This window comes from Oncorhynchus tshawytscha, linkage group LG12, assembly GCF_018296145.1.
Source record: "Oncorhynchus tshawytscha isolate Ot180627B linkage group LG12, Otsh_v2.0, whole genome shotgun sequence".
NCBI classification, from domain to species: Eukaryota; Metazoa; Chordata; class Actinopteri; order Salmoniformes; family Salmonidae; genus Oncorhynchus; species Oncorhynchus tshawytscha.
In genome coordinates, this window is record NC_056440.1 from 16,653,893 (window position 1) to 16,680,367 (window position 26,475).

The following is a 26,475-nucleotide window of genomic DNA, read 5'->3' on the forward strand; positions in this document are numbered from 1 at the left end:
TTCATATTTTTTCACAATTCTGTAACATAACGTCTGATATGTCTGATGGAAACATGTAGATCATAAGATACAAAGAAAAAGCAACAAAAAATGTTAAAAGCTAATGAAAGATATAGTAAAAAACATTTTTTTATGGAATTTGAGTAACTTTTTGAATTCTAAACTAGGCATATGATGACATGTATCGAACGATTATTCGCGTTTCATGTGTTGTCTGTTCTCAAACTATGACATCTATCAAACGATTAATCACTGTTCATGTGTTTTCCTTTCACCATTTGGAGAATTTTTCGGAATTGACAAAGAGCTACTCTTTTTAAGGCAAAAGTTGTGTCAGAAGAGGGATTTGAACCCTCGCCTCCAATCGGAGACCAGAAAACCCCAGTAACTAGGAAGGACTCTCACCTTGAGTCTGGCGCCTTAGACCACTCGGCCATCCTGACAATTATAAATCCTTAAAATTCATATTTTTTCACAATTCTGTAACATAACGTCTGATATGTCTGATGGAAACATGTAGATCATAAGATACAAAGAAAAAGCAACAAAAAATCTTAAAAGCTAATGAAAGATATAGTAAAAAACATTTTTTTATGGAATTTGAGTAACTTTTTGAATTCTAAACTAGGCATATGATGACATGTATCGAACGATTATTCGCATTTCATGTGTTGTCTGTTCTCAAACTATGACATCTATCAAACGATTAATCACTGTTCATGTGTTTTCCTTTCACCATTTGGAGAATTTTTCGGAATTGACAAAGAGCTACTCTTTTTTAAGGCAAAAGTTGTGTCAGAAGAGGGATTTGAACCCTCGCCTCCAATCGGAGACCAGAAAACCCCAGTAACTAGGAAGGACTCTCACCTTGAGTCTGGCGCCTTAGACCACTCGGCCATCCTGACAATTATAAATCCTTAAAATTCATATTTTTTCACAATTCTGTAACATAACGTCTGATATGTCTGATGGAAACATGTAGATCATAAGATACAAAGAAAAAGCAACAAAAAATCTTAAAAGCTAATGAAAGATATAGTAAAAAACATTTTTTTATGGAATTTGAGTAACTTTTTGAATTCTAAACTAGGCATATGATGACATGTATCGAACGATTATTCGCATTTCATGTGTTGTCTGTTCTCAAACTATGACATCTATCAAACGATTAATCACTGTTCATGTGTTTTCCTTTCACCATTTGGAGAATTTTTCGGAATTGACAAAGAGCTACTTTTTAAGGCAAAAGTTGTGTCAGAAGAGGGATTTGAACCCTCGCCTCCAATCGGAGACCAGAAAACCCCAGTAACTAGGAAGGACTCTCACCTTGAGTCTGGCGCCTTAGACCACTCGGCCATCCTGACAATTATAAATCCTTAAAATTCATATTTTTTCACAATTCTGTAACATAACGTCTGATATGTCTGATGGAAACATGTAGATCATAAGATACAAAGAAAAAGCAACAAAAAATCTTAAAAGCTAATGAAAGATATAGTAAAAAACATTTTTTTATGGAATTTGAGTAACTTTTTGAATTCTAAACTAGGCATATGATGACATGTATCGAACGATTATTCGCATTTCATGTGTTGTCTGTTCTCAAACTATGACATCTATCAAACGATTAATCACTGTTCATGTGTTTTCCTTTCACCATTTGGAGAATTTTTCGGAATTGACAAAGAGCTACTCTTTTTTAAGGCAAAAGTTGTGTCAGAAGAGGGATTTGAACCCTCGCCTCCAATCGGAGACCAGAAAACCCCAGTAACTAGGAAGGACTCTCACCTTGAGTCTGGCGCCTTAGACCACTCGGCCATCCTGACAATTATAAATCCTTAAAATTCATATTTTTTCACAATTCTGTAACATAACGTCTGATATGTCTGATGGAAACATGTAGATCATAAGATACAAAGAAAAAGCAACAAAAAATCTTAAAGCTAATGAAAGATATAGTAAAAAACATTTTTTTATGGAATTTGAGTAACTTTTTGAATTCTAAACTAGGCATATGATGACATGTATCGAACGATTATTCGCATTTCATGTGTTGTCTGTTCTCAAACTATGACATCTATCAAACGATTAATCACTGTTCATGTGTTTTCCTTTCACCATTTGGAGAATTTTTCGGAATTGACAAAGAGCTACTCTTTTTTAAGGCAAAAGTTGTGTCAGAAGAGGGATTTGAACCCTCGCCTCCAATCGGAGACCAGAAAACCCCAGTAACTAGGAAGGACTCTCACCTTGAGTCTGGCGCCTTAGACCACTCGGCCATCCTGACAATTATAAATCCTTAAAATTCATATTTTTTCACAATTCTGTAACATAACGTCTGATATGTCTGATGGAAACATGTAGATCATAAGATACAAAGAAAAAGAAACAAAAAATCTTAAAAGCTAATGAAAGATATAGTAAAAAACATTTTTTTTATGGAATTTGAGTAACTTTTTGAATTCTAAACTAGGCATATGATGACATGTATCGAACGATTATTCGCGTTTCATGTGTTGTCTGTTCTCAAACTATGACATCTATCAAACGATTAATCACTGTTCATGTGTTTTCCTTTCACCATTTGGAGAATTTTTCGGAATTGACAAAGAGCTACTCTTTTTTAAGGCAAAAGTTGTGTCAGAAGAGGGATTTGAACCCTCGCCTCCAATCGGAGACCAGAAAACCCCAGTAACTAGGAAGGACTCTCACCTTGAGTCTGGCGCCTTAGACCACTCGGCCATCCTGACAATTATAAATCCTTAAAATTCATTTTTTTCACGATTCTGTAACATAACGTCTGATATGTCTGATGGAAACATGTAGATCATAAGATACAAAGAAAAAGCAACAAAAAATGTTAAAAGCTAATGAAAGATATAGTAAAAAACATTTTTTTATGGAATTTGAGTAACTTTTTGAATTCTAAACTAGGCATATGATGACATGTATCGAACGATTATTCGCGTTTCATGTGTTGTCTGTTCTCAAACTATGACATCTATCAAACGATTAATCACTGTTCATGTGTTTTCCTTTCACCATTTGGAGAATTTTTCGGAATTGACAAAGAGCTACTCTTTTTAAGGCAAAAGTTGTGTCAGAAGAGGGATTTGAACCCTCGCCTCCAATCGGAGACCAGAAAACCCCAGTAACTAGGAAGGACTCTCACCTTGAGTCTGGCGCCTTAGACCACTCGGCCATCCTGACAATTATAAATCCTTAAAATTCATATTTTTTCACAATTCTGTAACATAACGTCTGATATGTCTGATGGAAACATGTAGATCATAAGATACAAAGAAAAAGCAACAAAAAATCTTAAAAGCTAATGAAAGATATAGTAAAAAACATTTTTTTATGGAATTTGAGTAACTTTTTGAATTCTAAACTAGGCATATGATGACATGTATCGAACGATTATTCGCATTTCATGTGTTGTCTGTTCTCAAACTATGACATCTATCAAACGATTAATCACTGTTCATGTGTTTTCCTTTCACCATTTGGAGAATTTTTCGGAATTGACAAAGAGCTACTCTTTTTTAAGGCAAAAGTTGTGTCAGAAGAGGGATTTGAACCCTCGCCTCCAATCGGAGACCAGAAAACCCCAGTAACTAGGAAGGACTCTCACCTTGAGTCTGGCGCCTTAGACCACTCGGCCATCCTGACAATTATAAATCCTTAAAATTCATATTTTTTCACAATTCTGTAACATAACGTCTGATATGTCTGATGGAAACATGTAGATCATAAGATACAAAGAAAAAGCAACAAAAAATCTTAAAAGCTAATGAAAGATATAGTAAAAAACATTTTTTTATGGAATTTGAGTAACTTTTTGAATTCTAAACTAGGCATATGATGACATGTATCGAACGATTATTCGCATTTCATGTGTTGTCTGTTCTCAAACTATGACATCTATCAAACGATTAATCACTGTTCATGTGTTTTCCTTTCACCATTTGGAGAATTTTTCGGAATTGACAAAGAGCTACTCTTTTTTAAGGCAAAAGTTGTGTCAGAAGAGGGATTTGAACCCTCGCCTCCAATCGGAGACCAGAAAACCCCAGTAACTAGGAAGGACTCTCACCTTGAGTCTGGCGCCTTAGACCACTCGGCCATCCTGACAATTATAAATCCTTAAAATTCATATTTTTTCACAATTCTGTAACATAACGTCTGATATGTCTGATGGAAACATGTAGATCATAAGATACAAAGAAAAAGAAACAAAAAATCTTAAAAGCTAATGAAAGATATAGTAAAAAACATTTTTTTATGGAATTTGAGTAACTTTTTGAATTCTAAACTAGGCATATGATGACATGTATCGAACGATTATTCGCATTTCATGTGTTGTCTGTTCTCAAACTATGACATCTATCAAACGATTAATCACTGTTCATGTGTTTTCCTTTCACCATTTGGAGAATTTTTCGGAATTGACAAAGAGCTACTCTTTTTTAAGGCAAAAGTTGTGTCAGAAGAGGGATTTGAACCCTCGCCTCCAATCGGAGACCAGAAAACCCCAGTAACTAGGAAGGACTCTCACCTTGAGTCTGGCGCCTTAGACCACTCGGCCATCCTGACAATTATAAATCCTTAAAATTCATATTTTTTCACAATTCTGTAACATAACGTCTGATATGTCTGATGGAAACATGTAGATCATAAGATACAAAGAAAAAGCAACAAAAAATGTTAAAAGCTAATGAAAGATATAGTAAAAAACATTTTTTTGGAATTTGAGTAACTTTTTGAATTCTAAACTAGGCATATGATGACATGTATCGAACGATTATTCGCGTTTCATGTGTTGTCTGTTCTCAAACTATGACATCTATCAAACGATTAATCACTGTTCATGTGTTTTCCTTTCACCATTTGGAGAATTTTTCGGAATTGACAAAGAGCTACTCTTTTTAAGGCAAAAGTTGTGTCAGAAGAGGGATTTGAACCCTCGCCTCCAATCGGAGACCAGAAAACCCCAGTAACTAGGAAGGACTCTCACCTTGAGTCTGGCGCCTTAGACCACTCGGCCATCCTGACAATTATAAATCCTTAAAATTCATATTTTTTCACAATTCTGTAACATAACGTCTGATATGTCTGATGGAAACATGTAGATCATAAGATACAAAGAAAAAGCAACAAAAAATCTTAAAAGCTAATGAAAGATATAGTAAAAAACATTTTTTTATGGAATTTGAGTAACTTTTTGAATTCTAAACTAGGCATATGATGACATGTATCGAACGATTATTCGCGTTTCATGTGTTGTCTGTTCTCAAACTATGACATCTATCAAACGATTAATCACTGTTCATGTGTTTTCCTTTCACCATCAAAAGTTGTGTCAGAAGAGGGATTTGAACCCTCGCCTTCGGAGACCAGAAAACCCCAGTAACTAGGAAGGACTCTCACCTTTCTGGCGCCTTAGACCACTCGGCAATCCTGACAATTATAAATCAAAATTCATATTTTTGAAACAATTCTGTAACAAAAAATAAAAGCTAATCGGAGACCAGAATCTGATGGAAACATGTAGAAACTCATAAGATCACTGTTCATGTGTTTTCCTTTCACCATTTGGAGAATTTTTCGGAATTGACAAAGAGCTAAAGGCAAAAAGAAGAGGGATTTGAACCCTCCTCCAATCGGAGACCAGAATACCCCAGTAACTAGGAAGGACTCTCACCTTGAGTCTGGCGCCTTAGACCACTCGGCCATCCTGACAATTATAAGTCCTTAAAATTCATATTTTTTCACGATTCTGTAACATAACGTCTGATATGTCTGATGGAAACATGTAGATCATAAGATACAAAGAAAAAGCAACAAAAAATGTTAAAAGCTAATGAAAGATATAGTAAAAACATATTTTTATGGAATTTGAGTAACTTTTTGAATTCTAAACTAGGCATATGATGACATGTATCGAACGATTATTCGCATTTCATGTGTTGTCTGTTCTCAAACTATGACATCTATCAAACGATTAATCACTGTTCATGTGTTTTCCTTTCACCATTTGGAGAATTTTTCGGAATTGACAAAGAGCTACTCTTTTTTAAGGCAAAAGTTGTGTCAGAAGAGGGATCTTGTAACTAGGAATTCACCTTGAGTCTGGCGCCTTAGACCACTCGGCCATCCTGACAATTATAAATCCTTAAAATTCATATTTTTTCACAATTCTGTAACATAACGTCATGGGTTTGAACCCTCGCCATTTCGGAAACTATGACCATTAATCACTGTTCCCTTTCACCATTTGGAGAATTTTTCGGAATTGACAAAGAGCTACTCTTTTTAAGGCAAAAGTTGTGTCAGAAGAGGGATTTGAACCCTCGCCTCCAATCGGAGACCAGAAAACCCCAGTAACTAGGAAGGACTCTCACCTGAGTCTGGTCTGGCCCTTAGACCACTCGGCCATCCTGACAATTATAAATCCTTAAAATTCATATTTTTTCACAATTCTGTAACATAACGTCTGATATGTCTGATGGAAACATGTAGATCATAAGATACAAAGAAAAAGAAACAAAAAATCTTAAAAGCTAATGAAAGATATAGTAAAAAACATTTTTTTATGGAATTTGAGTAACTTTTTGAATTCTAAACTAGGCATATGATGACATGTATCGAACGATTATTCGCGTTTCATGTGTTGTCTGTTCTCAAACTATGACATCTATCAAACGATTAATCACTGTTCATGTGTTTTCCTTTCACCATTTGGAGAATTTTTCGGAATTGACAAAGAGCTACTCTTTTTTAAGGCAAAAGTTGTGTCAGAAGAGGGATTTGAACCCTCGCCTCCAATCGGAGACCAGAAAACCCCAGTAACTAGGAAGGACTCTCACCTTGAGTCTGGCGCCTTAGACCACTCGGCCATCCTGACAATTATAAATCCTTAAAATTCATATTTTTCACAATTCTGTAACATAACGTCTGATATGTCTGATGGAAACATGTAGATCATAAGATACAAAGAAAAAGAAACAAAAAATCTTAAAAGCTAATGAAAGATATAGTAAAAAACATTTTTTTATGGAATTTGAGTAACTTTTTGAATTCTAAACTAGGCATATGATGACATGTATCGAACGATTATTCGCGTTTCATGTGTTGTCTGTTCTCAAACTATGACATCTATCAAACGATTAATCACTGTTCATGTGTTTTCCTTTCACCATTTGGAGAATTTTTCGGAATTGACAAAGAGCTACTCTTTTTAAGGCAAAAGTTGTGTCAGAAGAGGGATTTGAACCCTCGCCTCCAATCGGAGACCAGAAAACCCCAGTAACTAGGAAGGACTCTCACCTTGAGTCTGGCGCCTTAGACCACTCGGCCATCCTGACAATTATAAATCCTTAAAATTCATATTTTTTCACAATTCTGTAACATAACGTCTGATATGTCTGATGGAAACATGTAGATCATAAGATACAAAGAAAAAGAAACAAAAAATCTTAAAAGCTAATGAAAGATATAGTAAAAAACATTTTTTTATGGAATTTGAGTAACTTTTTGAATTCTAAACTAGGCATATGATGACATGTATCGAACGATTATTCGCGTTTCATGTGTTGTCTGTTCTCAAACTATGACATCTATCAAACGATTAATCACTGTTCATGTGTTTTCCTTTCACCATTTGGAGAATTTTTCGGTATTGACAAAGAGCTACTTTTTAAGGCAAAAGGTTTGTCAGAAGAGGGATTTGAACCCTCTCCTCCAATCGGAGACCAGAATACCCCAGTAACTAAGAAAGCCTCTCACCTTGAGTCTGGCGCCTTAGACCACTCGGCCATCCTGACAATTTTAAATCCTTAAAATTCATATTTTTTCACAATTCTGTAACATAACGTCTGATATGTCTGATGGAAACATGTAGATCATAAGATACAAAGAAAAGCAACAAAAAATCTTAAAAGCTAATGAAAGATATAGTAAAAAACATTTTTTTATGGAATTTGAGTAACTTTTTGAATTCTAAACTAGGCATATGATGACATGTATCGAACGATTATTCGCATTTCATGTGTTGTCTGTTCTCAAACTATGACATCTATCAAACGATTAATCACTGTTCATGTGTTTTCCTTTCACCATTTGGAGAATTTTTCGGAATTGACAAAGAGCTACTCTTTTTTAAGGCAAAAGTTGTGTCAGAAGAGGGATTTGAACCCTCGCCTCCAATCGGAGACCAGAAAACCCCAGTAACTAGGAAGGACTCTCACCTTGAGTCTGGCGCCTTAGACCACTCGGCCATCCTGACAATTATAAATCCTTAAAATTCATATTTTTTCACAATTCTGTAACATAACGTCTGATATGTCTGATGGAAACATGTAGATCATAAGATACAAAGAAAAAGCAACAAAAAATCTTAAAAGCTAATGAAAGATATAGTAAAAAACATTTTTTTATGGAATTTGAGTAACTTTTTGAATTCTAAACTAGGCATATGATGACATGTATCGAACGATTATTCGCGTTTCATGTGTTGTCTGTTCTCAAACTATGACATCTATCAAACGATTAATCACTGTTCATGTGTTTTCCTTTCACCATTTGGAGAATTTTTCGGAATTGACAAAAAGAGCTACTGTTTAAGGCAAAAGTTGTGTCAGAAGAGGGATTTGAACCCTCGCCTCCAATCGGAGACCAGAAAACCCCAGTAACTAGGAAGGACTCTCACCTTGAGTCTGGCGCCTTAGACCACTCGGCCATCCTGACAATTATAAATCCTTAAAATTCATATTTTTTCACAATTCTGTAACATAACGTCTGATATGTCTGATGGAAACATGTAGATCATAAGATACAAAGAAAAAGCAACAAAAAATCTTAAAAGCTAATGAAAGATATAGTAAAAAACATTTTTTTATGGAATTTGAGTAACTTTTTGAATTCTAAACTAGGCATATGATGACATGTATCGAACGATTATTCGCGTTTCATGTGTTGTCTGTTCTCAAACTATGACATCTATCAAACGATTAATCACTGTTCATGTGTTTTCCTTTCACCATTTGGAGAATTTTTCGGAATTGACAAAGAGCTACTCTTTTTTAAGGCAAAAGTTGTGTCAGAAGAGGGATTTGAACCCTCGCCTCCAATCGGAGACCAGAAAACCCCAGTAACTAGGAAGGACTCTCACCTTGAGTCTGGCGCCTTAGACCACTCGGCCATCCTGACAATTATAAATCCTTAAAATTCATATTTTTTCACAATTCTGTAACATAACGTCTGATATGTCTGATGGAAACATGTAGATCATAAGATACAAAGAAAAAGAAACAAAAAATCTTAAAAGCTAATGAAAGATATAGTAAAAAACATTTTTTTATGGAATTTGAGTAACTTTTTGAATTCTAAACTAGGCATATGATGACATGTATCGAACGATTATTCGCGTTTCATGTGTTGTCTGTTCTCAAACTATGACATCTATCAAACGATTAATCACTGTTCATGTGTTTTCCTTTCACCATTTGGAGAATTTTTCGGAATTGACAAAGAGCTACTCTTTTTAAGGCAAAAGTTGTGTCAGAAGAGGGATTTGAACCCTCGCCTCCAATCGGAGACCAGAAAACCCCAGTAACTAGGAAGGACTCTCACCTTGAGTCTGGCGCCTTAGACCACTCGGCCATCCTGACAATTATAAATCCTTAAAATTCATATTTTTTCACAATTCTGTAACATAACGTCTGATATGTCTGATGGAAACATGTAGATCATAAGATACAAAGAAAAAGCAACAAAAAATCTTAAAAGCTAATGAAAGATATAGTAAAAAACATTTTTTTATGGAATTTGAGTAACTTTTTGAATTCTAAACTAGGCATATGATGACATGTATCGAACGATTATTCGCATTTCATGTGTTGTCTGTTCTCAAACTATGACATCTATCAAACGATTAATCACTGTTCATGTGTTTTCCTTTCACCATTTGGAGAATTTTTCGGAATTGACAAAGAGCTACTCTTTTTAAGGCAAAAGTTGTGTCAGAAGAGGGATTTGAACCCTCGCCTCCAATCGGAGACCAGAAAACCCCAGTAACTAGGAAGGACTCTCACCTTGAGTCTGGCGCCTTAGACCACTCGGCCATCCTGACAATTATAAATCCTTAAAATTCATATTTTTTCACAATTCTGTAACATAACGTCTGATATGTCTGATGGAAACATGTAGATCATAAGATACAAAGAAAAAGCAACAAAAAATCTTAAAAGCTAATGAAAGATATAGTAAAAAACATTTTTTTATGGAATTTGAGTAACTTTTTGAATTCTAAACTAGGCATATGATGACATGTATCGAACGATTATTCGCATTTCATGTGTTGTCTGTTCTCAAACTATGACATCTATCAAACGATTAATCACTGTTCATGTGTTTTCCTTTCACCATTTGGAGAATTTTTCGGAATTGACAAAGAGCTACTCTTTTTTAAGGCAAAAGTTGTGTCAGAAGAGGGATTTGAACCCTCGCCTCCAATCGGAGACCAGAAAACCCCAGTAACTAGGAAGGACTCTCACCTTGAGTCTGGCGCCTTAGACCACTCGGCCATCCTGACAATTATAAATCCTTAAAATTCATATTTTTTCACAATTCTGTAACATAACGTCTGATATGTCTGATGGAAACATGTAGATCATAAGATACAAAGAAAAAGCAACAAAAAATGTTAAAAGCTAATGAAAGATATAGTAAAAAACATTTTTTTATGGAATTTGAGTAACTTTTTGAATTCTAAACTAGGCATATGATGACATGTATCGAACGATTATTCGCGTTTCATGTGTTGTCTGTTCTCAAACTATGACATCTATCAAACGATTAATCACTGTTCATGTGTTTTCCTTTCACCATTTGGAGAATTTTTCGGAATTGACAAAGAGCTACTCTTTTTTAAGGCAAAAGTTGTGTCAGAAGAGGGATTTGAACCCTCGCCTCCAATCGGAGACCAGAAAACCCCAGTAACTAGGAAGGACTCTCACCTTGAGTCTGGCGCCTTAGACCACTCGGCCATCCTGACAATTATAAATCCTTAAAATTCATATTTTTTCACAATTCTGTAACATAACGTCTGATATGTCTGATGGAAACATGTAGATCATAAGATACAAAGAAAAAGAAACAAAAAATCTTAAAAGCTAATGAAAGATATAGTAAAAAACATTTTTTTATGGAATTTGAGTAACTTTTTGAATTCTAAACTAGGCATATGATGACATGTATCGAACGATTATTCGCGTTTCATGTGTTGTCTGTTCTCAAACTATGACATCTATCAAACGATTAATCACTGTTCATGTGTTTTCCTTTCACCATTTGGAGAATTTTTCGGAATTGACAAAGAGCTACTCTTTTTAAGGCAAAAGTTGTGTCAGAAGAGGGATTTGAACCCTCGCCTCCAATCGGAGACCAGAAAACCCCAGTAACTAGGAAGGACTCTCACCTTGAGTCTGGCGCCTTAGACCACTCGGCCATCCTGACAATTATAAATCCTTAAAATTCATATTTTTTCACAATTCTGTAACATAACGTCTGATATGTCTGATGGAAACATGTAGATCATAAGATACAAAGAAAAAGCAACAAAAAATCTTAAAAGCTAATGAAAGATATAGTAAAAAACATTTTTTTATGGAATTTGAGTAACTTTTTGAATTCTAAACTAGGCATATGATGACATGTATCGAACGATTATTCGCATTTCATGTGTTGTCTGTTCTCAAACTATGACATCTATCAAACGATTAATCACTGTTCATGTGTTTTCCTTTCACCATTTGGAGAATTTTTCGGAATTGACAAAGAGCTACTCTTTTTTAAGGCAAAAGTTGTGTCAGAAGAGGGATTTGAACCCTCGCCTCCAATCGGAGACCAGAAAACCCCAGTAACTAGGAAGGACTCTCACCTTGAGTCTGGCGCCTTAGACCACTCGGCCATCCTGACAATTATAAATCCTTAAAATTCATATTTTTTCACAATTCTGTAACATAACGTCTGATATGTCTGATGGAAACATGTAGATCATAAGATACAAAGAAAAAGCAACAAAAAATCTTAAAAGCTAATGAAAGATATAGTAAAAAACATTTTTTTATGGAATTTGAGTAACTTTTTGAATTCTAAACTAGGCATATGATGACATGTATCGAACGATTATTCGCGTTTCATGTGTTGTCTGTTCTCAAACTATGACATCTATCAAACGATTAATCACTGTTCATGTGTTTTCCTTTCACCATTTGGAGAATTTTTCGGAATTGACAAAGAGCTACTCTTTTTAAGGCAAAAGTTGTGTCAGAAGAGGGATTTGAACCCTCGCCTCCAATCGGAGACCAGAAAACCCCAGTAACTAGGAAGGACTCTCACCTTGAGTCTGGCGCCTTAGACCACTCGGCCATCCTGACAATTATAAATCCTTAAAATTCATATTTTTTCACAATTCTGTAACATAACGTCTGATATGTCTGATGGAAACATGTAGATCATAAGATACAAAGAAAAAGCAACAAAAAATCTTAAAAGCTAATGAAAGATATAGTAAAAAACATTTTTTTATGGAATTTGAGTAACTTTTTGAATTCTAAACTAGGCATATGATGACATGTATCGAACGATTATTCGCATTTCATGTGTTGTCTGTTCTCAAACTATGACATCTATCAAACGATTAATCACTGTTCATGTGTTTTCCTTTCACCATTTGGAGAATTTTTCGGAATTGACAAAGAGCTACTCTTTTTTAAGGCAAAAGTTGTGTCAGAAGAGGGATTTGAACCCTCGCCTCCAATCGGAGACCAGAAAACCCCAGTAACTAGGAAGGACTCTCACCTTGAGTCTGGCGCCTTAGACCACTCGGCCATCCTGACAATTATAAATCCTTAAAATTCATATTTTTTCACAATTCTGTAACATAACGTCTGATATGTCTGATGGAAACATGTAGATCATAAGATACAAAGAAAAAGCAACAAAAAATGTTAAAAGCTAATGAAAGATATAGTAAAAAACATTTTTTTATGGAATTTGAGTAACTTTTTGAATTCTAAACTAGGCATATGATGACATGTATCGAACGATTATTCGCGTTTCATGTGTTGTCTGTTCTCAAACTATGACATCTATCAAACGATTAATCACTGTTCATGTGTTTTCCTTTCACCATTTGGAGAATTTTTCGGAATTGACAAAGAGCTACTCTTTTTTAAGGCAAAAGTTGTGTCAGAAGAGGGATTTGAACCCTCGCCTCCAATCGGAGACCAGAAAACCCCAGTAACTAGGAAGGACTCTCACCTTGAGTCTGGCGCCTTAGACCACTCGGCCATCCTGACAATTATAAATCCTTAAAATTCATATTTTTTCACAATTCTGTAACATAACGTCTGATATGTCTGATGGAAACATGTAGATCATAAGATACAAAGAAAAATAAACAAAAAATCTTAAAAGCTAATGAAAGATATATTAAAAAACATTTTTTTATGGAATTTGAGTAACTTTTTGAATTCTAAACTAGGCATATGATGACATGTATCGAACGATTATTCGCATTTCATGTGTTGTCTGTTCTCAAACTATGACATCTATCAAACGATTAATCACTGTTCATGTGTTTTCCTTTCACCATTTGGAGAATTTTTCGGAATTGACAAAGAGCTACTCTTTTTTAAGGCAAAAGTTGTGTCAGAAGAGGGATTTGAACCCTCGCCTCCAATCGGAGACCAGAAAACCCCAGTAACTAGGAAGGACTCTCACCTTGAGTCTGGCGCCTTAGACCACTCGGCCATCCTGACAATTATAAATCCTTAAAATTCATATTTTTTCACAATTCTGTAACATAACGTCTGATATGTCTGATGGAAACATGTAGATCATAAGATACAAAGAAAAAGAAACAAAAAATCTTAAAAGCTAATGAAAGATATAGTAAAAAACATTTTTTTATGGAATTTGAGTAACTTTTTGAATTCTAAACTAGGCATATGATGACATGTATCGAACGATGATTCGCGTTTCATGTGTTGTCTGTTCTCAAACTATGACATCTATCAAACGATTAATCACTGTTCATGTGTTTTCCTTTCACCATTTGGAGAATTTTTCGGAATTGACAAAGAGCTACTCTTTTTTAAGGCAAAAGTTGTGTCAGAAGAGGGATTTGAAACCTCGCCTACAATTGGAGACCAGAAAACCCCAGTAACTAGGAAGGACTCTCACCTTGAGTCTGGCGCCTTAGACCACTCGGCCATCCTGACAATTATAAATCCTTAAAATTCATATTTTTTCACAATTCTGTAACATAACGTCTGATATGTCTGATGGAAACATGTAGATCATAAGATACAAAGAAAAAGAAACAAAAAATCTTAAAAGCTAATGAAAGATATAGTAAAAAACATTTTTTTATGGAATTTGAGTAACTTTTTGAATTCTAAACTAGGCATATGATGACAAGTATCGAACGATTATTCACATTTCATGTGTTGCCTGTTCTCAAACTATGACATCTATCAAACGATTAATCACTGTTCATGTGTTTTCCTTTCACCATTTGGAGAATTTTTCGGAATTGACAAAGAGCTACTCTTTTTTAAGGCAAAAGTTGTGTCAGAAGAGGGATTTGAACCCTCGCCTCCAATCGGAGACCAGAAAACCCCAGTAACTAGGAAGGACTCTCACCTTGAGTCTGGCGCCTTAGACCACTCGGCCATCCTGACAATTATAAATCCTTAAAATTCATATTTTTTCACAATTCTGTAACATAACGTCTGATATGTCTGATGGAAACATGTAGATCATAAGATACAAAGAAAAAGCAAACAAAAAATCTTAAAAGCTAATGAAAGATATAGTAAAAAACATTTTTTTATGGAATTTGAGTAACTTTTTGAATTCTAAACTAGGCATATGATGACAAGTATCGAACGATTATTCACATTTCATGTGTTGTCTGTTCTCAAACTATGACATCTATCAAACGATTAATCACTGTTCATGTGTTTTCCTTTCACCATTTGGAGAATTTTTCGGTATTGACAAAGAGCTACTTTTTAAGGCAAAAGGTTTGTCAGAAGAGGGATTTGAACCCTTCGCCTCCAATCGGAGACCAGAAAACCCCAGTAACTAGGAAGGACTCTCACCTTGAGTCTGGCGCCTTAGACCACTCGGCCATCCTGACAATTATAAATCCTTAAAATTCATATTTTTTCACGATTTTGTAACATAATGTCTGATATGTCTGATGGAAACATGCAGATCTTAAGATACAAAGAAAAATAAACAAAACATGTTAAAAGCTAATGAAAGATATAGTAAAAAACATTTTTTTATGGAATTTGAGTAACTTTTTGAATTCTAAACTAGGCATATGATGACATGTATCGAACGATTATTCGCGTTTCATGTGTTGTCTGTTCTCAAACTATGACATCTATCAAACGATTAATCACTGTTCATGTGTTTTCCTTTCACCATTTGGAGAATTTTTCGGAATTGACAAAGAGCTACTCTTTTTAAGGCAAAAGTTGTGTCAGAAGAGGGATTTGAACCCTCGCCTCCAATCGGAGACCAGAAAACCCCAGTAACTAGGAAGGACTATCACCTTGAGTCTGGCGCCTTAGACCACTCGGCCATCCTGACAATTATAAATCCTTAAAATTCATATTTTTTCACAATTCTGTAACATAACGTCTGACATGTCTGATGGAAACATGTAGATCATAAGATACAAAGAAAAAGCAACAAAAAATGTTAAAAGCTAATGAAAGATATAGTAAAAAACATTTTTTTATGGAATTTGAGTAACTTTTTGAATTCTAAACTAGGCATATGATTACATGTATCGAACGATTATTCGCATTTCATGTGTTGTCTGTTCTCAAACTATGACATCTATCAAACGATTAATCACTGTTCATGTGTTTTCCTTTCACCATTTGGAGAATTTTTCGGAATTGACAAAGAGCTACTCTTTTTTAAGGCAAAAGTTGTGTCAGAAGAGGGATTTGAACCCTCGCCTCCAATCGGAGACCAGAAAACCCCAGTAACTAGGAAGGACTCTCACCTTGAGTCTGGCGCCTTAGACCACTCGGCCATCCTGACAATTATAAATCCTTAAAATTCATATTTTTTCACAATTCTGTAACATAACGTCTGATATGTCTGATGGAAACATGTAGATCATAAGATACAAAGAAAAAGCAACAAAAAATGTTAAAAGCTAATGAAAGATATAGTAAAAAACATTTTTTTATGGAATTTGAGTAACTTTTTGAATTCTAAACTAGGCATATGATGACATGTATCGAACGATTATTCGCGTTTCATGTGTTGTCTGTTCTCAAACTATGACATCTATCAAACGATTAATCACTGTTCATGTGTTTTCCTTTCACCATTTGGAGAATTTTTCGGAATTGACAAAGAGCTACTCTTTTTTAAGGCAAAAGTTGTGTCAGAAGAGGGATTTGAACCCTCGCCTCCAATCGGAGACCAGAATACCCCAGTAACTAGGAAGGACTCTCACCTTGAGTCTGGCGCCTTAGACCACTCGGCCATCCTGACAATTATAAGTCCTTAAAATTCATATTTTTAGCGATTCTGTAACATAACGTCTGATATGTCTGATGGAAACATGTAGATCATAAGATACAAAGAAAAAGCAACAAAAAATGTTAAAAGCTAATGAAAGATATAGTAAAAAACATTTTTTTATGGAATTTGAGTAACTTTTTGAATTCTAAACTAGGCATATGATGACATGTATCGAACGATTATTCGCATTTCATGTGTTGTCTGTTCTCAAACTATGACATCTATCAAACGATTAATCACTGTTCATGTGTTTTCCTTTCACCATTTGGAGAATTTTTCGGAATTGACAAAGAGCTACTCTTTTTTAAGGCAAAAGTTGTGTCAGAAGAGGGATTTGAACCCTCGCCTCCAATCGGAGACCAGAAAACCCCAGTAACTAGGAAGGACTCTCACCTTGAGTCTGGCGCCTTAGACCACTCGGCCATCCTGACAATTATAAATCCTTAAAATTCATATTTTTTCACAATTCTGTAACATAACGTCTGATATGTCTGATGGAAACATGTAGATCATAAGATACAAAGAAAAAGAAACAAAAAATGTTAAAAGCTAATGAAAGATATAGTAAAAAACATTTTTTTATGGAATTTGAGTAACTTTTTGAATTCTAAACTAGGCATATGATGACATGTATCGAACGATTATTCGCGTTTCATGTGTTGTCTGTTCTCAAACTATGACATCTATCAAACGATTAATCACTGTTCATGTGTTTTCCTTTCACCATTTGGAGAATTTTTCGGAATTGACAAAGAGCTACTCTTTTTAAGGCAAAAGTTGTGTCAGAAGAGGGATTTGAACCCTCGCCTCCAATCGGAGACCAGAAAACCCCAGTAACTAGGAAGGACTCTCACCTTGAGTCTGGCGCCTTAGACCACTCGGCCATCCTGACAATTATAAATCCTTAAAATTCATATTTTTCACAATTCTGTAACATAACGTCTGATATGTCTGATGGAAACATGTAGATCATAAGATACAAAGAAAAAGCAAACAAAAAATGTTAAAAGCTAATGAAAGATATAGTAAAAAACATTTTTTTATGGAATTTGAGTAACTTTTTGAATTCTAAACTAGGCATATGATGACATGTATCGAACGATTATTCGCGTTTCATGTGTTGTCTGTTCTCAAACTATGACATCTATCAAACGATTAATCACTGTTCATGTGTTTTCCTTTCACCATTTGGAGAATTTTTCGGAATTGACAAAGAGCTACTCTTTTTCAAAGGCAAAAGTTGTGTCAGAAGAGGGATTTGAACCCTTCGGTGAAAGGAAAACGGAGACCAGAAAACCCCAGTAACTAGGAAGGACTCTCACCTTGAGTCTGGCGCCTTAGACCACTTTAGGCCATCCTGACAATTATAAATCCTTAAAATTCATATTTTTTTACATATTCTTAGTAACATAACGTCTGATATGTCTGATGGAAACATGTAGATCATAAGATACAAAGAAAAAAATATGAATTTTAAAATAATTAAAAGCTAATGGCGCCAGATCAAGGTGAGAGTCCTTCCTAGTTACTGGGGTTTTCTGGTCTCCGATTGGAGGCGAGGGTTCAAATCCCTCTTCTGACACAACTTTTGCCTTAAAAAGAGTAGCTCTTTGTCAATTCCGAAAAATTCTCCAAATGGTGAAAGGAAAACACATGAACAGTGATTAATCGTTTGATAGATGTCATAGTTTGAGAACAGACAACACATGAAATGCGAATAATCGTTCGATACATGTCATCATATGCCTAGTTTAGAATTCAAAAAGTTACTCAAATTCCATAAAAAATGTTTTTTACTATATCTTTAACATTTTTTGTTGCTTTTTCTTTGTATCTTATAATCGACATGTTTCCATCAGACATATCAGACGTTATGTTACAGAATTGTGAAAAAATATGAATTTTAAGGATTTATAATTGTCAGGATGGCCGAGTGGTCTAAGGCACCAGACTCAAGGTGCATAGCCTTACTGATTTGAGGGGTATTCTTGTCTCCCAATGGAGGCGAGGGTTCATATATATATATATATATATAAAGTTAAAAATGTATATATTTTAAATGTATTAGTCCTTTGTAAGTGATACACGTGATATACACCATCCAATGAAATACATAATTGCAGGCTCCTTCTCGACAATGAACCAACAGTAAGAAATAATAAAAGATAAGAATACAAATATAAAGTAAATGGCCCAGAAGAAAAACTAGGCCCACACTGTGTCGTCGCCCCCCCCACACACACACACATACTTACACGCAAACAACTATGTTTCAGCAAACACCCTATCTGTGTGCAGAGAAAACATGAGCTCCCAGGATGAACCTCAAACAGTGTCAGAGAAAGCAGGGTCAGTCCATCCTGCTGAGCCTCTGACCGATTCTGTTTTAGGAAGCCGTTGATAGACCTATTATGTTGAAACCACACAATAATATAAATTATACCTAGCTACCTACTGTAACGGGCCTTCCCTCCACTGACTTTTGCTTACATAGCGTGTTATTTCTGTTTCTGCTGCAATAATGTTACTGATGTGCTGTACTGAAATATTATATTTTTAAAATGATAGAAATCTCAGATATGCAGAGAACATCCAGGAAGTTCTGTGGGCATAGCCTAATCATGGAAAGTGAGGAACTCTAAACCTTTGTGCGTTTAAGCAGCAAACTACATCTAAGAGGTATTGACAGCTGGAGGCTTGGAGCAGGGGGCGGGGCAGTGCTCATGCAGAGGGCAATTTAAAAAGCACACAGACTCAATCATATCAGTGAACTGTAGATTACACAGGCAGACGAGTGAGCATGAATTTTAAACATGGATCAGTCATTTGTAAACGTCAATGGACAGGGGATAAGACAATGACGTCGACGGCTAACAGATACTTGGACAAAATCAACTGAACTCCGAAACAACAGTTTTAAAGGCGTTCTAACTTCTGTTGTGAATATGTTGATTCAGCTCACATTCAGGATGAAGATTTCAATCATGTTTGATACGCTTCATTTTTGTAGATACCATGCCTAATGCATCTACTGTATTTCTTATTGGGAAATATTAACGACAGCCTATAATGTAACTAAATATTTGTTTAAAATGAGTAACAACACTGTGACCGGGAGGATCATGATCCCGACTATACCGTCCATCATGTTTATTTTCGGTGTGGTGGGAAATGTCATTGCCATCGTGGTACTCTGCAAATCCAGGAAAGAACAGAAGGAGACCACGTTCTACACGCTGGTATGCGGTCTGGCGGTTACAGACCTTTTGGGGACACTCCTAGCCAGTCCCGTCACCATCGCAACCTATGTGAAAGGCTCGTGGCCAGGCGGGGAACCACTGTGCCAGTATTTTGGATTCATCATGCTTTTCTTCTCTCTAGCGGGGCTCAGCATTATATGCGCTATGTCCGTGGAGAGATACTTGGCGATAAACCACGCGTATTTCTACAACGACTATGTGGATCAGAGACTGGCGGGCATGACGCTTCTGGCTATTTACATCTCCAACGTGCTTTTCTGCGCTCTACCCAGCATGGGTCTGGGACAAGTCAAAAAGCAGTACCCACAAACCTGGTGCTTCATAGAGTGGCGGAGCAACGTGAGGACCGATGCCGCCTTTTCATATATGTACGCGGGGTTCAGTTCGATTCTAATTCTAGCCACAGTTATCTGTAACGTTCTGGTATGCGGTGCTCTGATTCGAATGCACCGGCGGTTTGTCCGGAAGATGTCATTGTGGGCAGACCCCGGACGAAACACAGACCCGAGAAGGAGACGCAGCTTCGGGCATCTGGCCGGCGCAGAGATCCAGATGGTGATTGTACTCATTTGTACCTCAGCGGTGGTGCTTATATGCTCCATTCCACTTGTTGTAAGTTTCTCTTCTCACTTTGTGAACCATTTTATTTATTTTTCCTATTCGCAGAAAGGCCATTTTAAAACTTTGTGCGCACGATTGAAATGTACGCACGAGTTGATATTTTACGCACATTGTGAATGTAAGTTAGAGTCCGTTGTTTTCTCATAGTTTATGTACATAGTAGTGTAATACGTGTTCTGAGTGTACAAAACAATAGGAACACCTGATCTTTCCATGACATAGACTGGGCCAGTATCCCTGTGGAATGCTTTCGACACCTTGTAGAGTTAATGCCTGGACGAATTGAGGCTGTTCTGATGACAAAGGGTGTGCAACTCAATATTAGGAAGGTGTTCCTAATGTTCGTACACTCTGTGTACACTGAGTGTACAAAACATTAAGGACACATTCCTAATATTGAATTGCACTCGCCACTTTTGTCCTTAGAACAGCCTCAATTCGTCCAGGCATGAACTCTACAAGGTGTCGAAAGCATTCCACAGGGATGCTGGCCCATGTTGACTTCAATGCTTCCCACAGTTGTGTCAAGTTGGCTGAATGTCCTTTGGTTTGTGGACCATTCTTGATACACACGGGAAACTGTTGAGCATGAAAAAACCAGCAGCATTGCAGTTCTTTACACAGACCAGTGCACCTGGCACCTACTACCATACCCGTTCAAAGGCATTTAAATCTTGTGTCTTGCCCCTTCACCCTCTGAATGACACACATACACAATCCATGTCTCAATTCGTAAAAATCCTTGAAGTCAACATCTCCTCCTCTTCATCTAACAAATTGTATAACTGCCTTAATTTAGCTGAGCCCCAAGAAGGCAGCAGCTACTGGGGATCCATAATACATTCAAATACAAATCTACACTGATTGAAGTGACATCAATAAGGCATCATGAATCCTTTCACCTGGATTCATCTGGTCAGTCTGTCATGGAAAGATCTGGTGTTCCTAATGTTTTGTACACTCATTTTATTCTGCTTTGTGTACTAGCACTGACTTAGCTGATAAATTCTTTGTTGAGGGAAAATGTACTTGATATGTGATGTGTTGTTGTCTCACCTAGCTATCTGACGATGAATGCACTAATTGTAAGTCGCTTTGGTTGAGTGTCTTCTAAATGACTAAAAAGTAAAATATCACACACGGTCACACACACACATGCACACCACACAAATAAGCATCATTAGTTATGTGTGGTGTGTGTGTTAGTTGTGTATGTTTTTACTGAGTGCCACACCTGGTGTTCCCCTTGGGCAGAATTCAATCAGATTAAATTAAATTTCTCTTGCAGATGTAGGTGTCAAAAAGCTGTATAAAAACATAAGCATCAATGTCAATTAAATTCAGCAGGGCAAAACAAAATCCCATTTATTCCCTCTCCTTTGCAGGTGCAAGTGTTTCTGAACCAGATTTATAAGACTCCGGTGGAGCTGAGACTGGAGAAGAACCCAGATCTACGGGCAATCCGCTTCGCCTCATTCAACCCCATCCTGGACCCCTGGATCTACATCCTCCTCCGCAAGGCCGTGCTCCTCAAGCTCATTGAGCAGATCAAGTGTCTGTTCTGTAAGATAGGAGCACAGAGACAGCAGAGACAGGGAGCACAGAACTGCCACTGCATTGATGAACACCAGCTCCACTCCATCATCTCTTCACAAGAGTTCCCGTCATTGGTGTCCCGTGAGCTGAAGGAGGTGTCCAGCACCTCTCAGGTCGTCCTCTACCTTCCTGATGGAAGCTGTCATCACACAGGAGAGCAGGTTGGGCTCCGCAATTCCTCTGTCCAAGACCCCCAAAGTTCTTATTTGTCCGAACAGAGAAGTACAGAGGATGGGAGGAGAGAGGTGACAAAGCTAACCAGGGACCCCTCTGGTGTGGGAGGACAGACTACTCAGTCATGTGTGAAAGAACAGGCTCTTCATGTGTTGCTAAGTAATGAGACGGTACAGGAGAAATGTATATAGATCTTGTGTATTTGGAATCCCATGAACGGTTACTTCAACAGCTTCTCTAAGACTCCTCATATTATTGTGAAGTTTCTGTGAGTCAGAGGGATGTCCACACATACATTGACAACACTGCCTTCAGACTGCCCAAGATGGCTTTTCAGACAGCTTCTGCTCTCCTATGGGACTTATTCGGTTAGCGGAAGTGTTAGTGCCAACAGAAATAGATTGGCTCCCAGGATGACTCATTTGACATCCTCTAAAGACGAGGAATGGCACATTTAAACAATGTTGAAAAGCTTTTGGTAAGCCTGACAGGAGGAAGGACAAACAAGAGAGAGACAACTGTGAGAGAGAGAGAGGATGTCTGCTCCACTTTGATGTCAAGCTACCTCGACCAGAAACATCAATGTTTGTTTGTTTTTCCTGTCTTCTCGCACAGGTCAGAGAGCAAGGCAGTAAGAGCAGAGCAGCTTCTCCATGGCCTAAAGGGACATTGGCTGTACACTGTAGCTAAACAGTTTAACACTAGCTTCTTTCAATCATTGTACAAACTGTGAGTTAGTATTTAGAGTATTTAAGCTACAATGATTGAGATGTACAGAATAGTTATTAGGATTCATTGAAATGAATGTAGTATAGGGCCTGTCATTACGTGCCAAACTGCCATGATAACACCAAGGAAAAGTCAGTTCTCACAAAACAATATGTCTGTAGAAGGTTTGCTGTTCAGAGATGCACTTCACTTGACTGTTTTGCATCACATAATAGATTTAGAGAGTTAATGTATAGTGCAGTATTGTGTGTAATAACATTATCCATGTGTTGTCTTTCAGGTGAGTGAAATGAGTTGTGCCAACATGCAGGGTAGTTTGCCAAACTCTGTATATGTATTTCTATTACTCTGGTACCAGTTTCTGAACGTTTATCAGATTATCAGTAATTCACCTAAGTATTGTCATTGTCATTATTTAGTGACTTACGCAATCAGCCTGGTCTCATATACTAGTATACATAAACCTGGGACGCCAGATTAGTATGACATGTTATGTTTGGTATGATTACATAAGACAGAAGGTTACTTAAGGAAAAATGAAAGGAGGGCGGTTAGTCTGCGTATAAAGCAAACGTCTAGCGCGAACGTCTAGCAACCCAAAGGTTGCGCGTGCGAATCTCATCACGGACAACTTTAGCATTTTAGTTAATTAGCAACTTTGCACCTACTTAGTATGTTAGCTAACCTTTCCCCTAACCCTAATTTTAACCTAACTCATAAGCTTAACCCCTAGCCGAGCTAACATTAGCCAGCTAGTTAACATTAGCCAGCTACCTGAGATCAGGTTGATGTAATTTCTTCTCTATGAGAAGTTTCAAGTAATTCAATCCCACCATGAAATGTTACAATAGCATAATATGAAAGGTCCTTATCAATTTTTAAATATTATGTTCTGCCATATCTGTAAACCCCCTAAAATGACAGATGTTTTTCATTTTAAATCCAATATGCTTTTATTTTATCCACCCTATAAAATATTAATTTAAGCAATACATTCTAAAAATGAATTCAATTGATTAACAGTAATTGAGACCCATCTATTGTCTTCAAGGATTTGTGCATGACTCCATTTCCTTTGGACCACCTATGAGACTGAACGTGTGGATGTGCAAAACATCACGCACAATAGTCAGTGTCATGCAGTGTGTATGTGTGTCATTAAACTACATGTCATCTAAGAACAAGCGGAAATCATTTATGTAAGCAGGAAGGTTCTCAGACTCAGATTCCTGACAGAGTTTAGAGGTCATATTGTGACCCTGTTAGCACACAGATGCTACTGAAAGGTACAGGCCACTGCTTTCCAAGTTTACACAAGTATAATTGGCTAAACAAACCCTAATGAACTTGGGTCCAAGGCTGTTAACGATGAATTCAAGTTCAAACACGCAAAAAGAATCCCAGAACTACTACTTAGTAACTGCACACACACACACACACACACACACACACACACACACACACACACACACACACACACACACACACACACACACACACACACACAAAATATTGTGATGAGCAGAAGGCAGACTTCCCATAACTTGAATGAGGCAGAATCTTTCATAAAACAACAAGCGTCTATGGCTCCTATTTAACATGATTCAAGGTCCAGTGCAATCAACATTGAGTTTTTCCTTATATCATTTATCACCTGATAAAATTAACACTGTAAAAAGGTGTGATTTTTTAAATCAGTGTTATTTACTGATAGTGTCACGTTCGTCGTAAGGATGAGACCAAGGTGCAGCGTGGTAGACATACATTATTACTTTTAATGAATGAACACCGAACAAAAACAACAAAACAAACGAACAAACGAAACGTGAAGCTACACAACCAGTTCTGACAGGCAACTTAACATAGACAAGATCCCACACCAGAAAGTGGGAAAAAGGTCTGCCTAAATATGATCCCCAATCAGAGATAACGATAAACAGCTGTCTCTGATTATCAGGCCAACATAGACATACAAAACCCCTAGACATACAAAAAACCTAGAGTACCCACCCTAGTAACACCCTGACCTAACCAAAATATGTAGAAAACAGAGATATCTAAGGTCAGCGCGTGACAGATAGTTGCTGGTTGAAAATGCAATCTACACACGACCTTCTAATCAGCAGGTTTGCATGGGCGGGAGTTTAGACTTTCCATGGTGACATCACTATGCGGCAAATTGGTTAATTGACCAATAAGAACGATAGTTCCAAACCTCTCTGCCAATAATAGCTAGTCTTCAGTTTTCCTCTCCCTACTCTTGCTGGTTAAGGGCTTGTAAGTAAGCATTTCACGGTAAGATATACACCTGTTGTATTCGGGTGCATGTGACAAATAACATTTGATTTGACTCAGACCACTCCCAGACAGTCCCAGCAAAATTCTTGCTTGAGAAATAGTTTTTTTCTAAAAATATATTTTTGTCCCTAATTGAAATCTATTACAGTAAGGTACTTAATTACTACCCATGAAGGATTTGTATTGATATAGAAATGACTGCATTGGGCCTTTAAGCTTGAACTAGCAATGCTTTGACAAATATGCTGAGAATGGGATATCAACACAGAGTGTGTGAGAGCAACCAACCTCAACACGAGTAACCACAACAGCCATGTGATGTGTGGTGGAGAGAGCAGATAAACTGTGAAAGGCTGTCATTTATCAAAACACGCTGTTGCATGGAGTACTTCCAAAGAGACAATAGGGCTTGTTCACTGCAGTAATTGTCTTGTATATTGACCCAGGTCTGATTGCAACCTTACGTGACACACACTTTTACCAAATGTGTTTATGCCTCTTCCACAAACTACACTTTCATAAGATAGAGCCAGTAGATGCTCATGGACACTCTTAATGAACAAAAATGGGCATAGAGTTGGCGAGCAAGTTCATAAGCTATCAGGTTTCAGGGTCTGGGTTGAGCTAGTGGCCACACTTCCGTCCAGTCTACATTTCCGTCCATTCTCCTGTAACATGGCCATATAATGTCAGTAACTACACATATGTTGCCGTTCTGTGCTGTGCATCACATTACAGTAACAAGGAAACATAAAGCTGCTTTAAGTCAACAGGACGCACGCCAACATCAATTCTCTGTCCTGTGTCTCCTGGGGGCTATGACACTGACTGCTCAGCATCAGGGCACATCTGCTCTCAGCTACAGATGAACAGGACAGTAGACCACTACGTCATGATTATTATAGCATTATACATGACAGAGACCAGAAACTATGGAATGGTAGAGATGATAAACCCGCAGTAATGTGCATAAGCTGTCTTTCTCAGGTAGTGGGGAGAAAAGAGAAATCTAATGTAAAGACGAAGACCAGGCAATGGTTGAAACCTTGTAAAAACAACACTTTTTTCTCAGGGTACAGGTGGTAATGGTTTGTAACAGTGTCATTCATTTTAGGCATGTAAAATCTGTAAATAATTAGTATTTCACCAATTGAGGCACTCATTCAGTGCT

General features: G+C 36.9%; 1 protein-coding gene and 36 non-coding genes across 37 annotated transcripts; 1 reads left to right on the forward strand and 36 right to left on the reverse strand.

Annotated features, from left to right (window-relative positions):
- Positions 1–331: 331 nt before the first annotated feature.
- On the reverse strand, positions 332–443 carry trnal-caa. Its single transcript has 2 exons — positions 406–443; positions 332–377 (listed from the first exon to the last, which is right to left on the reverse strand). It is a non-coding gene; the product is annotated as a tRNA-Leu (tRNA).
- Positions 444–793: 350 nt separating this feature from the next.
- trnal-caa lies at positions 794–905 on the reverse strand. Its single transcript has 2 exons — positions 868–905; positions 794–839 (listed from the first exon to the last, which is right to left on the reverse strand). It is a non-coding gene; the product is annotated as a tRNA-Leu (tRNA).
- Positions 906–1,252: 347 nt separating this feature from the next.
- Positions 1,253–1,364, reverse strand: trnal-caa. The gene is made up of 2 exons: positions 1,327–1,364; positions 1,253–1,298 (listed from the first exon to the last, which is right to left on the reverse strand). It is a non-coding gene; the product is annotated as a tRNA-Leu (tRNA).
- Positions 1,365–1,714: 350 nt separating this feature from the next.
- trnal-caa lies at positions 1,715–1,826 on the reverse strand. The gene is made up of 2 exons: positions 1,789–1,826; positions 1,715–1,760 (listed from the first exon to the last, which is right to left on the reverse strand). It is a non-coding gene; the product is annotated as a tRNA-Leu (tRNA).
- A 349-nt stretch (positions 1,827–2,175) lies between these two features.
- Positions 2,176–2,287, reverse strand: trnal-caa. Its single transcript has 2 exons — positions 2,250–2,287; positions 2,176–2,221 (listed from the first exon to the last, which is right to left on the reverse strand). It is a non-coding gene; the product is annotated as a tRNA-Leu (tRNA).
- Positions 2,288–2,638: 351 nt separating this feature from the next.
- trnal-caa lies at positions 2,639–2,750 on the reverse strand. The gene is made up of 2 exons: positions 2,713–2,750; positions 2,639–2,684 (listed from the first exon to the last, which is right to left on the reverse strand). It is a non-coding gene; the product is annotated as a tRNA-Leu (tRNA).
- Positions 2,751–3,098: 348 nt separating this feature from the next.
- trnal-caa lies at positions 3,099–3,210 on the reverse strand. The gene is made up of 2 exons: positions 3,173–3,210; positions 3,099–3,144 (listed from the first exon to the last, which is right to left on the reverse strand). It is a non-coding gene; the product is annotated as a tRNA-Leu (tRNA).
- Positions 3,211–3,560: 350 nt separating this feature from the next.
- Positions 3,561–3,672, reverse strand: trnal-caa. The gene is made up of 2 exons: positions 3,635–3,672; positions 3,561–3,606 (listed from the first exon to the last, which is right to left on the reverse strand). It is a non-coding gene; the product is annotated as a tRNA-Leu (tRNA).
- Positions 3,673–4,022: 350 nt separating this feature from the next.
- On the reverse strand, positions 4,023–4,134 carry trnal-caa. Its single transcript has 2 exons — positions 4,097–4,134; positions 4,023–4,068 (listed from the first exon to the last, which is right to left on the reverse strand). It is a non-coding gene; the product is annotated as a tRNA-Leu (tRNA).
- A 350-nt stretch (positions 4,135–4,484) lies between these two features.
- On the reverse strand, positions 4,485–4,596 carry trnal-caa. The gene is made up of 2 exons: positions 4,559–4,596; positions 4,485–4,530 (listed from the first exon to the last, which is right to left on the reverse strand). It is a non-coding gene; the product is annotated as a tRNA-Leu (tRNA).
- Positions 4,597–4,943: 347 nt separating this feature from the next.
- On the reverse strand, positions 4,944–5,055 carry trnal-caa. Its single transcript has 2 exons — positions 5,018–5,055; positions 4,944–4,989 (listed from the first exon to the last, which is right to left on the reverse strand). It is a non-coding gene; the product is annotated as a tRNA-Leu (tRNA).
- A 1,275-nt stretch (positions 5,056–6,330) lies between these two features.
- trnal-cag lies at positions 6,331–6,445 on the reverse strand. The gene is made up of 2 exons: positions 6,404–6,445; positions 6,331–6,376 (listed from the first exon to the last, which is right to left on the reverse strand). It is a non-coding gene; the product is annotated as a tRNA-Leu (tRNA).
- Positions 6,446–6,795: 350 nt separating this feature from the next.
- On the reverse strand, positions 6,796–6,907 carry trnal-caa. Its single transcript has 2 exons — positions 6,870–6,907; positions 6,796–6,841 (listed from the first exon to the last, which is right to left on the reverse strand). It is a non-coding gene; the product is annotated as a tRNA-Leu (tRNA).
- A 348-nt stretch (positions 6,908–7,255) lies between these two features.
- On the reverse strand, positions 7,256–7,367 carry trnal-caa. The gene is made up of 2 exons: positions 7,330–7,367; positions 7,256–7,301 (listed from the first exon to the last, which is right to left on the reverse strand). It is a non-coding gene; the product is annotated as a tRNA-Leu (tRNA).
- Positions 7,368–7,714: 347 nt separating this feature from the next.
- trnal-caa lies at positions 7,715–7,826 on the reverse strand. Its single transcript has 2 exons — positions 7,789–7,826; positions 7,715–7,760 (listed from the first exon to the last, which is right to left on the reverse strand). It is a non-coding gene; the product is annotated as a tRNA-Leu (tRNA).
- Positions 7,827–8,175: 349 nt separating this feature from the next.
- trnal-caa lies at positions 8,176–8,287 on the reverse strand. The gene is made up of 2 exons: positions 8,250–8,287; positions 8,176–8,221 (listed from the first exon to the last, which is right to left on the reverse strand). It is a non-coding gene; the product is annotated as a tRNA-Leu (tRNA).
- Positions 8,288–8,636: 349 nt separating this feature from the next.
- trnal-caa lies at positions 8,637–8,748 on the reverse strand. The gene is made up of 2 exons: positions 8,711–8,748; positions 8,637–8,682 (listed from the first exon to the last, which is right to left on the reverse strand). It is a non-coding gene; the product is annotated as a tRNA-Leu (tRNA).
- Positions 8,749–9,098: 350 nt separating this feature from the next.
- Positions 9,099–9,210, reverse strand: trnal-caa. The gene is made up of 2 exons: positions 9,173–9,210; positions 9,099–9,144 (listed from the first exon to the last, which is right to left on the reverse strand). It is a non-coding gene; the product is annotated as a tRNA-Leu (tRNA).
- Positions 9,211–9,559: 349 nt separating this feature from the next.
- trnal-caa lies at positions 9,560–9,671 on the reverse strand. Its single transcript has 2 exons — positions 9,634–9,671; positions 9,560–9,605 (listed from the first exon to the last, which is right to left on the reverse strand). It is a non-coding gene; the product is annotated as a tRNA-Leu (tRNA).
- Positions 9,672–10,020: 349 nt separating this feature from the next.
- trnal-caa lies at positions 10,021–10,132 on the reverse strand. Its single transcript has 2 exons — positions 10,095–10,132; positions 10,021–10,066 (listed from the first exon to the last, which is right to left on the reverse strand). It is a non-coding gene; the product is annotated as a tRNA-Leu (tRNA).
- A 350-nt stretch (positions 10,133–10,482) lies between these two features.
- On the reverse strand, positions 10,483–10,594 carry trnal-caa. Its single transcript has 2 exons — positions 10,557–10,594; positions 10,483–10,528 (listed from the first exon to the last, which is right to left on the reverse strand). It is a non-coding gene; the product is annotated as a tRNA-Leu (tRNA).
- Positions 10,595–10,944: 350 nt separating this feature from the next.
- On the reverse strand, positions 10,945–11,056 carry trnal-caa. The gene is made up of 2 exons: positions 11,019–11,056; positions 10,945–10,990 (listed from the first exon to the last, which is right to left on the reverse strand). It is a non-coding gene; the product is annotated as a tRNA-Leu (tRNA).
- Positions 11,057–11,405: 349 nt separating this feature from the next.
- On the reverse strand, positions 11,406–11,517 carry trnal-caa. The gene is made up of 2 exons: positions 11,480–11,517; positions 11,406–11,451 (listed from the first exon to the last, which is right to left on the reverse strand). It is a non-coding gene; the product is annotated as a tRNA-Leu (tRNA).
- Positions 11,518–11,867: 350 nt separating this feature from the next.
- On the reverse strand, positions 11,868–11,979 carry trnal-caa. Its single transcript has 2 exons — positions 11,942–11,979; positions 11,868–11,913 (listed from the first exon to the last, which is right to left on the reverse strand). It is a non-coding gene; the product is annotated as a tRNA-Leu (tRNA).
- A 349-nt stretch (positions 11,980–12,328) lies between these two features.
- trnal-caa lies at positions 12,329–12,440 on the reverse strand. The gene is made up of 2 exons: positions 12,403–12,440; positions 12,329–12,374 (listed from the first exon to the last, which is right to left on the reverse strand). It is a non-coding gene; the product is annotated as a tRNA-Leu (tRNA).
- Positions 12,441–12,790: 350 nt separating this feature from the next.
- Positions 12,791–12,902, reverse strand: trnal-caa. The gene is made up of 2 exons: positions 12,865–12,902; positions 12,791–12,836 (listed from the first exon to the last, which is right to left on the reverse strand). It is a non-coding gene; the product is annotated as a tRNA-Leu (tRNA).
- A 350-nt stretch (positions 12,903–13,252) lies between these two features.
- Positions 13,253–13,364, reverse strand: trnal-caa. The gene is made up of 2 exons: positions 13,327–13,364; positions 13,253–13,298 (listed from the first exon to the last, which is right to left on the reverse strand). It is a non-coding gene; the product is annotated as a tRNA-Leu (tRNA).
- A 350-nt stretch (positions 13,365–13,714) lies between these two features.
- On the reverse strand, positions 13,715–13,826 carry trnal-caa. Its single transcript has 2 exons — positions 13,789–13,826; positions 13,715–13,760 (listed from the first exon to the last, which is right to left on the reverse strand). It is a non-coding gene; the product is annotated as a tRNA-Leu (tRNA).
- A 350-nt stretch (positions 13,827–14,176) lies between these two features.
- On the reverse strand, positions 14,177–14,288 carry trnal-caa. Its single transcript has 2 exons — positions 14,251–14,288; positions 14,177–14,222 (listed from the first exon to the last, which is right to left on the reverse strand). It is a non-coding gene; the product is annotated as a tRNA-Leu (tRNA).
- A 350-nt stretch (positions 14,289–14,638) lies between these two features.
- trnal-caa lies at positions 14,639–14,750 on the reverse strand. Its single transcript has 2 exons — positions 14,713–14,750; positions 14,639–14,684 (listed from the first exon to the last, which is right to left on the reverse strand). It is a non-coding gene; the product is annotated as a tRNA-Leu (tRNA).
- Positions 14,751–15,098: 348 nt separating this feature from the next.
- trnal-caa lies at positions 15,099–15,211 on the reverse strand. The gene is made up of 2 exons: positions 15,174–15,211; positions 15,099–15,145 (listed from the first exon to the last, which is right to left on the reverse strand). It is a non-coding gene; the product is annotated as a tRNA-Leu (tRNA).
- A 349-nt stretch (positions 15,212–15,560) lies between these two features.
- Positions 15,561–15,672, reverse strand: trnal-caa. Its single transcript has 2 exons — positions 15,635–15,672; positions 15,561–15,606 (listed from the first exon to the last, which is right to left on the reverse strand). It is a non-coding gene; the product is annotated as a tRNA-Leu (tRNA).
- Positions 15,673–16,022: 350 nt separating this feature from the next.
- On the reverse strand, positions 16,023–16,134 carry trnal-caa. Its single transcript has 2 exons — positions 16,097–16,134; positions 16,023–16,068 (listed from the first exon to the last, which is right to left on the reverse strand). It is a non-coding gene; the product is annotated as a tRNA-Leu (tRNA).
- Positions 16,135–16,484: 350 nt separating this feature from the next.
- Positions 16,485–16,596, reverse strand: trnal-caa. Its single transcript has 2 exons — positions 16,559–16,596; positions 16,485–16,530 (listed from the first exon to the last, which is right to left on the reverse strand). It is a non-coding gene; the product is annotated as a tRNA-Leu (tRNA).
- Positions 16,597–16,945: 349 nt separating this feature from the next.
- On the reverse strand, positions 16,946–17,057 carry trnal-caa. Its single transcript has 2 exons — positions 17,020–17,057; positions 16,946–16,991 (listed from the first exon to the last, which is right to left on the reverse strand). It is a non-coding gene; the product is annotated as a tRNA-Leu (tRNA).
- A 349-nt stretch (positions 17,058–17,406) lies between these two features.
- trnal-caa lies at positions 17,407–17,518 on the reverse strand. Its single transcript has 2 exons — positions 17,481–17,518; positions 17,407–17,452 (listed from the first exon to the last, which is right to left on the reverse strand). It is a non-coding gene; the product is annotated as a tRNA-Leu (tRNA).
- Positions 17,519–19,398: 1,880 nt separating this feature from the next.
- On the forward strand, positions 19,399–24,487 carry LOC112262609 (prostaglandin E2 receptor EP4 subtype). Its single transcript, XM_024438248.2, has 2 exons — positions 19,399–20,498; positions 21,893–24,487. The coding sequence occupies exons 1-2, from the start codon at positions 19,719–19,721 to the stop codon at positions 22,466–22,468; spliced, it is 1,356 nt and encodes a 451-aa protein (XP_024294016.1). The 5' UTR covers positions 19,399–19,718; the 3' UTR covers positions 22,469–24,487.
- Positions 24,488–26,475: the final 1,988 nt, after the last annotated feature.

Excerpts from the sequence above, each read along its gene's own strand:
- LOC112262609 (XM_024438248.2), top strand. The coding sequence starts at position 19,719 with ATGAGTAACAACACTGTGACCGGGAGGATCATGATCCCGACTATACCG. Across the intron at positions 20,499-21,892 it reads TATGCTCCATTCCACTTGTT|GTGCAAGTGTTTCTGAACCA; the intron begins GTAAGTTTCTCT and ends TCTCCTTTGCAG.